Source organism: Centropristis striata, chromosome 11, assembly GCF_030273125.1.
Source record: "Centropristis striata isolate RG_2023a ecotype Rhode Island chromosome 11, C.striata_1.0, whole genome shotgun sequence".
NCBI classification, from domain to species: domain Eukaryota; kingdom Metazoa; phylum Chordata; class Actinopteri; order Perciformes; family Serranidae; genus Centropristis; species Centropristis striata.
In genome coordinates this window covers 35,260,282-35,272,879 of record NC_081527.1, presented here as the reverse complement: position 1 = coordinate 35,272,879, position 12,598 = coordinate 35,260,282, and the positions used below count along the sequence as shown (strand labels likewise).

The following is a 12,598-nucleotide window of genomic DNA, read 5'->3' as shown; positions in this document are numbered from 1 at the left end:
CTGTCAAATACTTCACTTTGAAATAAGCTCCAGGGAAAACAATGAGCGCCTTCTCACCATCAGCAAGTGACTGCAGACTCAGATAATCAATTGCTAAGTTTAAATTTCACCTTTCTACAAACTGAGGTATTCATTTCTTTTTATATTTCAGAATAGATGCTCAGTGTGAGCAGTGCTGCTGTTTTATGAAGGACAGTATTTCTTAGACTTTAGACTGCCAGTAGGAGGCACACATTAACAATATGTACATTTTTGTTTGTTACGATGATTTATTCATTATGCCAAATACAATATGTGAAATATGTTACATGTTTATAATTTGCATAATCAGTCGTTATTGTTGTATGATTGACATTTTTCATTGCTTAAAGTCTGAGTAGCAGTTTGTAATCTGGCTCATTATGCCTTAATGAAATTACCAGGTTCCTACCGTTCACAATAAACTGGGAACTAAACTGTGTGTGGAGTCGGTACTTTTTATCCCATGAAATATTGTAATAAAGGCATGGATATACCATCAAAGGCATTTATTTGTTTAATAAATGTTTATATTTGATACACTATTGATATCAAGTTCACACACAATAGCATTATTATATATTTTTTTTATTGTCTGTCTTTCTCAACAAAGGTGGGTGATGTCACAACAAAATTAAAAATTGCAGTAAAATTTCCATTTCAGATACTTAGATATACGATTTATTTACTGATACTGGCTTCAGCAGAACAAATGTAGCTACAGTACCCGACAATGGAAGCCCATTCATGTCAGTATTAAATAAATGAATACATATGTCTTTAAAATAAATACATTTTGCTAATTTATTAATTCTGAAATAAATAAATGTGGCAATAACTTTATATGTAAATGAATCAACATATTTAAAAAAATGTAATGACATTTTTAAAGGACTTTTTATTTATATCAGGGGGCTTTTATTTACCAATTGCACATACATACAACTTTTATTAATCATAAAAGTTGTATTTATTTATTTTAAATATGTATTTATTTATTTATTTATTTATTTATTTATTTATTTTAATTACAGTGACTCATTACCTTACCCTGGCTTTTATTTAAATGCTGTGGGTATTGCATTATTTAATGATTGGCATAAATTATTTTTAATTATCTACATCATAACAAGACTGACTTACTGACAGACATAAACTCCTTACAGCTGATAAGAAAAGAAAAGAAAAAAAGATTAAAAACATGAAGAGTATATTTGGTTAACCCTGTAAGACCCAGTGTTGCAGAATTACAAAAATTTTGGTTATCCCCAAAAAAACTCTAAATTTTTTTTTTTTTCTTGGTTCAACCACATTAACATGATCATTGGGTCCTATTGTTTGTTCTCACAATGCGTTTGGATCCAACATTTGCATATAAGGCCCGCCCTAGGGTCAAGAAGTCACACAACTTCCAATTTTTTGATCGAGCAACATCCCTTCGATTTACTGGACTGGATTAATCTGATTCAAGTAAGTAAAATGCTTTGAATATTTTTTTTTGTGTTTATTACAGTGTCTAGAACATGAACATATGTAGTGTTTGTGGAAAATGTGCCCTACATTTTATTTAGAGCTTGTTTTATAAGTGTTGCAATATTACAACGTTGGGTCATAGTGGTAGTCAAAACAGCCCTGTTTTTGAGAGGAATGTCTTGAGAGGAACTTCAATTAAAATTTTTACAATATAACTTTAAACTACACATGATTTACACATTCTAGCCTGAGCCTTATATTGAATTACATATTTATTGTATTAGAAACTAAAGTGCAAAGATATATTGCTGTATCTAAACATTTTCATTTACTTATAATGATTTTTAACCACCTTCAACACTCTCAGTATTTTCTCCTTATCACAGAATGCAGGACTTTTTACCAAAGAAATTCTGTTTGCGCATGTCTGCCCTTTGTCTTAGTCTCTATTGATAAGAAAATGCTCCTATCAATTCATAGTCAAAGCAGTTGTGGGGGATGCTCCTGGTGCACTTGTTGCATTGTTCTGGAACAGGTGCTAATGTTCAGGAATGTAAGGTGTGGTTGTAAGGTGGAGGCTACATGCATTCCTATTAGGATGATAATCACAGTCTACGATAGGTCAATCATACAGTATTGTATGGCCTGTGAAATGTGCGAATTGGCTACTTCAGTGAAATGTGTAAACACTTCAAAATGAAATCAGTCTCCCCACCACCCCATCTTTCCTGCTCGTCATCCGGAATCTAGTAAGCATGTGTGCTATTTGTATATACAGTGTACATTTGTTTGAATTTTATTTTTTCCATTTCAGAATGCCACCAGCAAAGAGAGCTTGCATCCTCTCTCATTCGGGTAATTATCTATTCCTGCTATTTACCTTGTTTGTGATATATTTGACTGGTATCTTCATGCGTATTTGAGATGTATATAAATTGATATATTTATTCTTTTTTTTCCTAATCAGGTGGGCACAGCACCCAAATCTCCGAAGAGAGGACGACCATCGGCAGGCAACAGGAGCCCAGACGCAGCAGGGAGCCCTTCGGATGCTGTAAAGAGACCATCCTTGGGTGATGGGAGTCCAAACGGTCCCTCCTCCAAAAAACATGTGCACACCCCCCTCTGGATGTGCGCAGAGACCTCACTGGACACTTTCCATACAAGACGACAAGAGGACGCTGCAGACATTGCAGTAAAGGGTATACAAATACCCAATGCAGCAAGTGTGATGTCCGCCTCTGCTTTTCAGAGGACAAGAACTGCTTCTGGGACTATCACTGCAACTGACTGCAACTTAAAATGTAAATAATGTAAATAAATGTCAAAGTGCTTGTTTGAATAAATCACACTGCATAACAACATGACTAAGAGTATTATTCATGCTATATACTGGTTTGGGAAAAGCAAAACCCTGCAAATGAATCCTTAGTTCTGTACTGTTGTTCAGACAATGAGTGGAAATACAGGAGATTCTGCTACCCATTAAGCCCAACGTTGCAATATTACAACGTTTCCGTAAAAACTTACTAAAACATAACATTTTTGAAAACACTCCATTTTCACCCCCAAAGGCCTCCTACAACAACATCTTAATGGTTGAATTTTTTTTTTTTTTTGCGTTTTTCTATATCTGGGTTTTACAGGGTTAAGAATATTTTGTGGTCAGCGATGAGGTAACGTCACATGATCACCATCACCTGACGATGACATGTTATTTTTTTAGGTCCATTTGTAGCTTACAGGTAATTTTATCCACTGTACAGTGAAGTGAAGACGCGTTAACAGCTGTGTGACTGTCAGTGGTAAATTTATAAGTTTATGACAGCAGTGTAGTTATTTAACACAGCGCTGCCTGACTCAGTTTCCCAGCATGCCTCGCTTTGTTAGTTGCCGTCTGGCGAAGGAGTGACTGTGTAGAATAGAGCCAGCCAGCTACATTTGACATTCATGAAGTTGCCACTACTATGCGTGTTTGCTGTATGAAATAAGACAAAAGAGGGAAAGAAAATAACAGGGGGAAGGCGAATTCTGTTGTTGTCGACACACAGCGATGCCTCTCTTCACGACCAACCCATTCGACCAAGATGTTGGTGAGTAATCACAACTAGCGGCTAATTCCACCAGGCTAGCCCAGCTAGCTTTGATAATACAGCTTTGTTTGTGTTCCTAAGCTGCCTGTGGCTTTAATAATAGCTTTAGTAAAAATTGTTGTATGGGCGTATTAGAGTATATATTACAGGCTGTATAAAATGACAAGCTGTAGAATATGCTATTTTTTTAAATGTCTGTTTTGCCTGTGTTTGTTGTGATTCGCTCTGCTAGCACAGTTGGCTAACTAGCTAGCACTCTTATATTATTTTAAGGTTTAGCTGTTAGCTGTTAGCTAGCAGCAACTAAGATTTTGGAAACGTTCACAATTGAGTTATCAATTTTAAGAGTTAACTTTAATTGTATTTTTTTTGTATCATATCATATATATATATATATATATATCATATATATATATATATATATATCATATATATATATATCATATATATATATATATATATATATATATATAATCAGTAGCCATCTTTAAAAACAGATTAAAAACCTATCTTTTCTCTACAGCATTTGGTTGAATTGTGTGCATGTGTGGTTGTGGGAGTGGGTGCACATGTGTGAGTAAGTAAGTGTGTATGTGGTGAATATGGAATAGCTTGTCTACCTGCACTCTTCAATTAATTTGTAATCGATTTGTTTGATTTTTCTGTGTTTTTTTGTTGTTGTTGTTGTTTTAAACTGTAATTATGTGTATTGTGAAGCACATTGAGTCTGCCTTGTGCATGAAATGCGCTCTATAAATAAAGTTGAATTGAATTGAATATGTCATTGAAGTTAATTAATGTTGGTGAGGTTAATTGATGTGGATGTTTTCATCAGTAGCTAGACATCTGCCTCATCATCACATATGGTTCCCAAAGTTTTTCTACTGGGCCCCCCTTTTCTATGAAAAACATACTATAACCCCCCCCCTGTTTTTTGTATTTGTAATATTTCGAGTAGAGTCATGATCTGATTTAGCTTTTACCACACTGTAAAAAAAATGTTTGTAGAAATAACGGTAAAACACTTCAGAAATAGGGCGTAAAAATAAAAATTGTATATCACCGTATTAGACAATTTTAATTACCTTAAATCAAAAAATAGCACAAAACTTTTACTTTTTTCTGTCACAAACTGGAAGAAACGCACGGTTTTGCTGTAAGAATATAACATTTTCATGCAAAAATTATGGAGAAATAGCATGATGTGTCAATGAATAACACAATTTCCCTAAAAATAACAGGATTATTCAGTCTAAATTACAGTTTTTGCTGATACTTACATTTATATTTACAGTAGAAAACCCACTCACTGTATTTTTTACGGTGAAGTTCTGGCAACCACAGCTGCCGGTGTTTTTCCGTAAATTGAACAGATTATTTTTTACAGTGCAGCATTGGAGAACAATAGAATTATTTCAATTAAGCCTTGCCACGGCCCTCCGTTTGTAACCCTGGGCCCCCCAGTTTGGGAACCACTGACATATCCCATCATATGTTGGCAACCAACATGATAAACCTGCCTGCCGTCTCACACATGCTGCAGGAGAAAGAGGATGCGGTGGTTTGTGAAACCATATAGTCACATTGTGTTTCCTCTTCTCTCTTTGTTCTGTGTCGAGTGGTTAACCACTTCATTAGCATGTAACGGTACAGTGTGCTGCAATGAAGTGGAAACAGTACACAAACGCCTCATCATGCAGGAACATATAAAACCACAGCACTCAAAACAAAACTAGCAGTAAATGCTAATTTGGTTAAGCTCATAATAGGTATGATTGGGCTGCCTGGCATTATTTCAACTTGTTCTTGGTTATTTTGAGGCTGTGATGTTGTCACTTTGCCAATGCAGTTTTGTAACACATGCGTCAAATGGTTTGATAGTAGATGATATGTGTGTAAGAGGTCTTACTTTTTCCCATAATACTTGCTGCACCCCAAACAGTGTAAACACTGTAATTTGGTGTCAGAATGGCATTGTGACTTGTGCTAAAGACAGAGAAACTGCAGAGGAAAATAGGAACTCACCACCACTGAATGAAAGAACACTAATTGTAGCTTTGCTATTAAGAAAATATACCAGTCTCAAATAAACTTCTCGTTCAAAAGCTGAATGATGTTTGATTGTTGAGACTGTCTGCATTTGATTCAATACTGCTGACGGTCTCAACACAAACAAAACAGCTACATTAGATTAGTATTTACTTCAGAGCTGTTGTATTGTTGTGGGCTTGTTATTTGGTCTGAATTTCTCTAATGTTTATGCTCATTTTAATGATTTTCAAGAATAAAAGACCAAAGGAGAGGATGTTACACATGTACATATTTTTTTCCAGGAAGCTTCATTCTGTCTGGTCTTAGGAGGGTCCTGTCTATAAATACAAATGTCATTTAAAAAAAAAAAAAAAGTGCTTTTGCAATCTTAAACTTTTCAGCTTATATTGGTTGTTGTGCTGCTTTCCTGCAGAGAAAGCAACCAGTGAGATGAACACAGCTGAGGACTGGGGCCTCATTCTGGACATATGTGATAAGATAGGACAGTCACGCACTGGGTAAGTTAACGGTCTTCATAGTAAACCTTACACACACACGCTGACACTTTTATCAGCCAATTACATAAAGTTCCTTTAAAGGTTTTTCAATCGTAAAACACATGCATCCCAGTGTTGGAGAAAGAACCCAGGGACACCAACTGAACAAGGGGAAAGTTGAGATAAATACTGCTACCTTAATGTTCTTCTAAAGCGGCATATTTTACTTTATATAACCGGGTTTTTCTTCGGTCCTTGCCAAGCAATTAATCTTAACAAACCTTTGATTTCTCTCATTTTGTTCTAGGCCTAAAGAATGTCTCCGCTCTATAATGAGAAGAGTGAACCACAAGGATCCTCATGTGGCCATGCAGGCACTGACTGTAAGCTGATTGAAAACAAACCATGTTTTTGTGTAATGCTTTGGATTAAATGGTGGGTCTGAAGAACCGTTTGTACTACTGTTCTCACAGCTCCTTGGTGCTTGTGTCTCAAACTGTGGGAAGATATTCCACTTGGAGGTGTGCTCCAGAGAGTTTGCCAGTGAAGTCAGTAACGTCTTAAACAAGGTGTGTGATCAAATTTTTACCTTCAGTGTGTCGTCCACATTAATTCTGTTTGATTGCTTGAAATTAGGTCATGCTACATCCAGTTTCCTCTTATCATAATGTTCCTTTTTATGATTGTCCCCAGGGCCACCCCAAAGTGTGTGAGAAGCTGAAAGCCTTGATGGTGGAGTGGGCAGAAGACTTCCGCAACGATCCCCAACTTAGTCTGATCTCAGCTATGATCAAGAATCTACGCGAGCAGGGTGTCACTTTCCCAGCTGTCGGGTCGCAGGTAGGTGTGTAGGGTGGAATAGATCTTTGTTTATTTTAGTTTAGTCTCTGTGAAAGGTACATTTTTAGTTCAATGCATTATGTGGCCTCTAAGCTCTGGATGCTGTTAGTACTTTGTCAGTTAGACAGCTTTTGTAAACCTCCTTTGAAGTACCTTCTCTCCATCTCATTCGATATGTTGTCAGTACAACACCAAGCAGTTATAGGGCATTTGTTGCTCCTGTATTTTACCATAATAATTGAAATGATCTGGTTATTGCAAACAGGTTATATGGCAGTTAAATTAGACATGTGCAATAAATGGATTTTGATCAAATATCAATATTTAAATATTAGACTTGTTGTTTTTTTTCCTAATAGAAACATTCCTCACATTCTTTCAAGGGCCATACAAAATTAAAATAACGACGATACTTTCTGTCGATTGGTTTCATTATGGCTTTTTTGGCTTGCTTTTTCAAACCCGCTGGTGGCTTGTGGGGTTCAGAGGGTTTAAATTCTCGCCATACAACTGCAGCCAGGGGACTGTTCTTGCATATTTTATTTTTCTCTTGCTTCCCATATTTCATTGCCAAATAAAGACAAAATGCCTGAAAAACAACCCTCCCAAAAAAGTATTCTTTAACTAGGGAATGTGAGGTTGTTTTGCTTAAACACTATAATTCACTATAAACTCATTCTTTTATTATTCTAGTTGTTGACTCACCTGAGCATGCGATTATCTTTTTTTCGCAGGCTGCAGAGCAAGCAAAGGCAAGCCCTGCTTTGGTGGCAAAGGATCCCTCGACCTCAACAAACAAAAAAGAAGAAGAAGACTTGGCCAAAGGTAACAAGGCTTCTGATTTCTTTGCGCATTGAAATGCTTGTTTAAGTCTTTGAATACTGAAGCATTGCTGGAAAAATTTATTTGATTATCCTTGAAAACATGCATGCAAACATGTTAAATTCTTTATTTGTATTGTATAAATCAATCTTGACACTGGATTTGTGCATTGCAGATGTTCAGTATTATTTAAGGAATTTCAAGGGCAAACACATTTCACAAAGCACAAATTTCTTCTTTGTGCAGCTATTGAGCTGTCACTAAAGGAGCAGCGTCAGCAGCCGCAGACATCCCTGTCGAGCCTTTACCCAAACACCTCCAGCCTGCTCTCCTCACACAAGTCTGACGGCAGGAAAGTCCGCGCCATCTACGACTTCGAGGCTGCTGAGGACAATGAGCTCACCTTCAAGTCAGGAGAAATCATCACTATCCTGGACGACAGGTGAGTTTTTACACACAAACATTTCGGTGAAGAAGCTTCAAACTGTGCAAGTTAAGCCATAAACTTAATCTGTTGAATCTCGTATGAGGAATGCAGCTCAGACAAGACTGCAGTTTTAACCTGTTCTTTGAACATTTGTGTGGATTTTCTTTATTCTTTTCAGTGACCCCAACTGGTGGAAAGGGGAAACATACCAGGGTGTGGGCTTGTTCCCCTCTAACTTTGTCACAGCTGACCTCACTGCAGAGCCGGAGATGAGTGAGTACACACAGACACAACAAACACTTTATCCACTTATATCATCTCTAGTTCTTTGCTAGCCCATTTAGTCCATTAGCAATATTGCTTTATTGATCCTGGAGTGGGAAATACTTTATCCCTAGCACAGTACAATCAAGACATTGGTCATAGATGGAAAGAGATCAGTGGGTTATCACATGCAGTAAACAGCAACACGCTGGTATCTGTGGGGAAGTCATATGAAATATTCTCTGGTAGTATTTTGGTTAAGCTTCCTCTTCAAGAGAGAGATGTTTATACAAATCTCTCCATTTATGATTCTGAGACTGGAATATCACACTTTTAGTGTGTTCAGTGTGTGCTGTATTGATAAAGAATATTTTTCCTTCTTTCATTTATGAACTGTTAATGAGCTATATGCTAGTTTTATGTTTCTGGCTTTGTCTTTGTTGTTTCATGCATGCTCTTTATAATCCTTCATGCACATAACATCTCCTTAACTGCTGCCAGAATGGATTCTTCTGTCTGTGGCCACAAAACATTTTATCCTCTGGCATCATTTTTAGCAAAGCAGAAGTTATGTCGTCTATGCACTGTCCTATTAGATGTAGTAATAATGTAGAGCACTTTTCATGAAGAAATGTAGTTCAAAGTGCATTACAATAACAAGAAAAAATGCGACACATTAAAACAAGAGGAAATGGATACAGTTATACAATAAAAAGATATTAAATGATAAAATATGAAAGTGAAGGTAAAGTAACAGGCAGTTAACATGAATAGAAATGGAGAATTGGGTAATAATTGCACTTAAATGAATAGGTTTTGAACTATTGTGTTGAAATGTTCACAAACTCTTGAGAGCTTGTGTAGGATTATAAAACGACTGCAATGAAAGCCGGTCCGAAAACCATTAGAAGCTTTAAAGCAAGTAAAATGACATTAATATATGTTGTTAAAATAACTGGGAGACACTGTAATGTTGCTCAAATCATTTATAATCTCTTTTCTTTGTTTTGCTTAAAAGGCTGTTTAAAACTGTTTTTAAATGGAATTCACACACAAGTGTCAACAGTTAAATTTAGGTTTGGTGATTAATGTTCTATTGTTAGTGTGCATGTATTAAAGATGTTGAAATTGTCAAACCCACACATAAAGGGTTCACTCATCTACTGTCAAAGCTGATTTTCACTGTTATCGGCTCTGCTTTGTTGCCTTCTGGTTGGAGTTTGTCACGCTTCCTAATTATTTCCAAATGTTTATTGTGTGTCACACTTTTCCTATCCTCGCTTGTTGCTTGTTCAACATATTCTGTGTTATGATGCTTCTGCAAATGTATCATCCCCCAAGACACTCACACTGCATTTGTACGTTCTGCTGCTTCTGCTTTGCTCGTGCTAAACGCCTCCAGTCATCAGACATATGACACATCTTATAACCATTGTTGTGTGTTGCTCCTGTTTGCTACAGCAGGTTGCACAATAAGTAATTATACAAATATGACCTTATCATTTCAAGACAATCTGTCAATAGCTGGTATCAGTTTGTGACTTTTATATTCATCTGATATCCCAACCAAACTTTTGTGCTGATATTGGAACATTACTAAATGTCCACTCAGCTCATCCTGACCTCTTCCGTATGTCTAACTGATTGCATTGTTTTGCTGCTTCCCACATCCGCTGTTACTTGGAAATCGACAGTGAAGACAGAGAAGAAGACCGTACAGTTCAGTGAGGACATCCAGGTGGAGACCATAGAGCCTGAGCAGGAGCCCGTTTTTATAGATGAAGTAAGTTCCCTTGTGTCTGCCTCATCAAGATCTCACTGTAGCATTAATATACAGCATTATGAGACAGAAATCACATAGAGTTACAGAGACTAGGTTTCCCAGGTTTGTTTCGTTCCAAACTAGATTGAAATATTCCCTCATCACATGTACCTGGAAGGTGTCATCACAGGAGCTTTATTGAAACCTTTCAGGACAAAATGGACCAGCTACTGCAGATGATCCAGAGTGCAGATCCCACAGACAACCAGTCAGACAGCGTTGAGCTACTACAGTTGGAAGGTAAACTGAATTTGGCGTTGATACTGCAGAAGCTAAACTGGTATTTTGATTTGTAATAATGGATTATCATTACCACAGATAAAAACTATTTGTTTTATTTATTTTTTTATCAGGTGCCTGCAATCAAATGGGACCTCTGATTGACCAGAAGTTGGAGGATATAGACCGGTATGATGTGATTTTGTGTGTGCGTGTGCATGTGCGTGTGTCTGTCTCTGTGTGTCTGTGTGTCTGTGTGTCTGTGTCTCTGTGTGTGTGTCTGTGTCTCTGTGTGTGTGTCTGTGTCTCTGTGTGTGTGTCTGTGTCTCTGTGTGTGTGTCTGTGTCTCTGTGTGTGTCTGTGTGTGTGTCTGTGTCTCTGTGTGTCTGTGTCTCTGTGTGTGTGTCTGTGTCTCTGTGTGTGTCTGTGTGTGTGTCTGTGTCTCTGTGTCTCTGTGTGTCTGTGTCTCTGTGTGTTTGTTTGTGTCTCTGTGTGTGTCTGTGTCTCTGTGTGTGTCTGTGTCTCTGTGTCTGTGTCTCTGTGTGCCTGTGTCTCTGTGTGTCTGTGTCTCTGTGTGTGTCTGTGTCTCTGTGTCTCTGTGTGTGTCTGTGTCTCTGTGTCTCTGTGTGTGTCTGTGTCTCTGTGTGTGTCTGTGTCTCTGTGTCTCTGTGTGTGTCTGTGTATGTCTGTCTGTAAAAGAAAATGTAACTCACTTTGTGTTTGTGTGTTTGTATCATTAGGAAGCACTCAGAGTTGTCAGACCTGAACGTGAAGGTGATGGAAGCTCTGTCTTTGTATGCCAAGCTAATGAATGAAGATCCAGTCTACGCCATGTATGCCAAGCTGCAGAGCCAACAGTATTACATGCAACAACCTGCCAACGCAGCACAGCAGGTAAAGTCAGTTACACACCAGGGCCAGTCCTCCCATTTGTTTACCATACAAATGGTAATACCAATTTCAAAGGAGTAGAGAATCATGTTTTTATTTATTTCCCTAAATATTTTTTCGGGGATGCACTCCAGAGAATGTCAGTCAAATTGCTGTGGGGTTGTTTTGATAAGATATCTCAAACTGTAAAAAAAAATATTTTTACTGTGCACACAAGGTAAAATCAATCAAACTGGTGTTTGTTAATTCATTTTAAAAATGGCTTTGATCTGTTCTTTCAAATGAACTCATCATGTCTTATTCAAGAACTTATCTTTTCCAAATGTATGTTCTGGGACCAAGAATCCCATTGCACAACACTGCATCAGGCTCACCTATGTTGGTATTTCCAGATCTAATAAAAAGACAGAAGAAACAGAAAAGAAGTCAAATAAGTTTAATGATATTTTGGGTGTACTGTCATTTAACAGGAATGGTTTTCTGTAAATGTACGTATCTACATACGGTCTCTTGCCTCTGTTACATCTGGAGTAACTAGGAGGGGAGTGCAGACCTCTGCCAAGATCTTGCAATGTTAAAAAAAAGTGAAAATAATTTGTGTGGTCCCAAGCTTTTGGAGCCACTCCAAAAATGTATGGGTTCTCCCTGGCCCATGCTACGCTCTTGTCATTGTAATCAGACCAGTAGTTTTTCCTTAATTCTGTTGACAGACTGTACTGTTCATTATTATTTAGAGTTACTATGCTACCTGCTTTTATCTAAACTGCTGCGTATCCCCGGTTTACTTTTTCATAAACACTCTGCATGTCCTCTTTGCATGTTTGTGACAGCAGGTCTACCCTGGTCAGCCTCCATCAGGTTCATATGCCATGAGCGGTACTGCAGTGCAGGGTTACACTGTTCCAATGGAGCAGCTTCCAGCTGGAGCCCCCATACCTGGTCAGCCACCTCCCAGGTGAGTTTCACATACCCTACTGGCTTCTTATACTGGTTCATTAAAGCACATTACAAGCCTGTGATCTTATCAGACTTTGCTGCATATCATGCTCTCCTCTCCAGAGTTCCAGTGTTCACTTTCAGTCTCCTCTGTGAGATTATACATTTTCTTTCTTCCTTTTTCAAGGAATATCTATCACTTTTAAAACAGCAACATTATGCTAAAACTCCTCCTCATTTACTTTTTTAAATTTTAAAGAAAAAG

At 37.5% G+C, this 12,598-nt stretch overlaps 1 protein-coding gene across 1 annotated transcript in view; it reads left to right on the top strand.

Moving 5' to 3' along the window:
* The window catches only part of LOC131980340 (collectin-12-like), a 60,916-nt gene that overhangs the window by 43,776 nt on the left and 4,542 nt on the right, over positions 1-12,598 (top strand). The window contains 14 exon segments of the mRNA XM_059344560.1: positions 2,027-2,034; positions 3,491-3,584; positions 6,049-6,133; positions 6,420-6,495; positions 6,586-6,681; positions 6,806-6,952; positions 7,687-7,777; positions 8,021-8,216; positions 8,380-8,474; positions 10,160-10,248; positions 10,440-10,527; positions 10,641-10,695; positions 11,247-11,400; positions 12,228-12,352. Coding sequence (XP_059200543.1) covers positions 2,027-2,034; positions 3,491-3,584; positions 6,049-6,133; positions 6,420-6,495; positions 6,586-6,681; positions 6,806-6,952; positions 7,687-7,777; positions 8,021-8,216; positions 8,380-8,474; positions 10,160-10,248; positions 10,440-10,527; positions 10,641-10,695; positions 11,247-11,400; positions 12,228-12,352 — 1,399 coding nt within the window.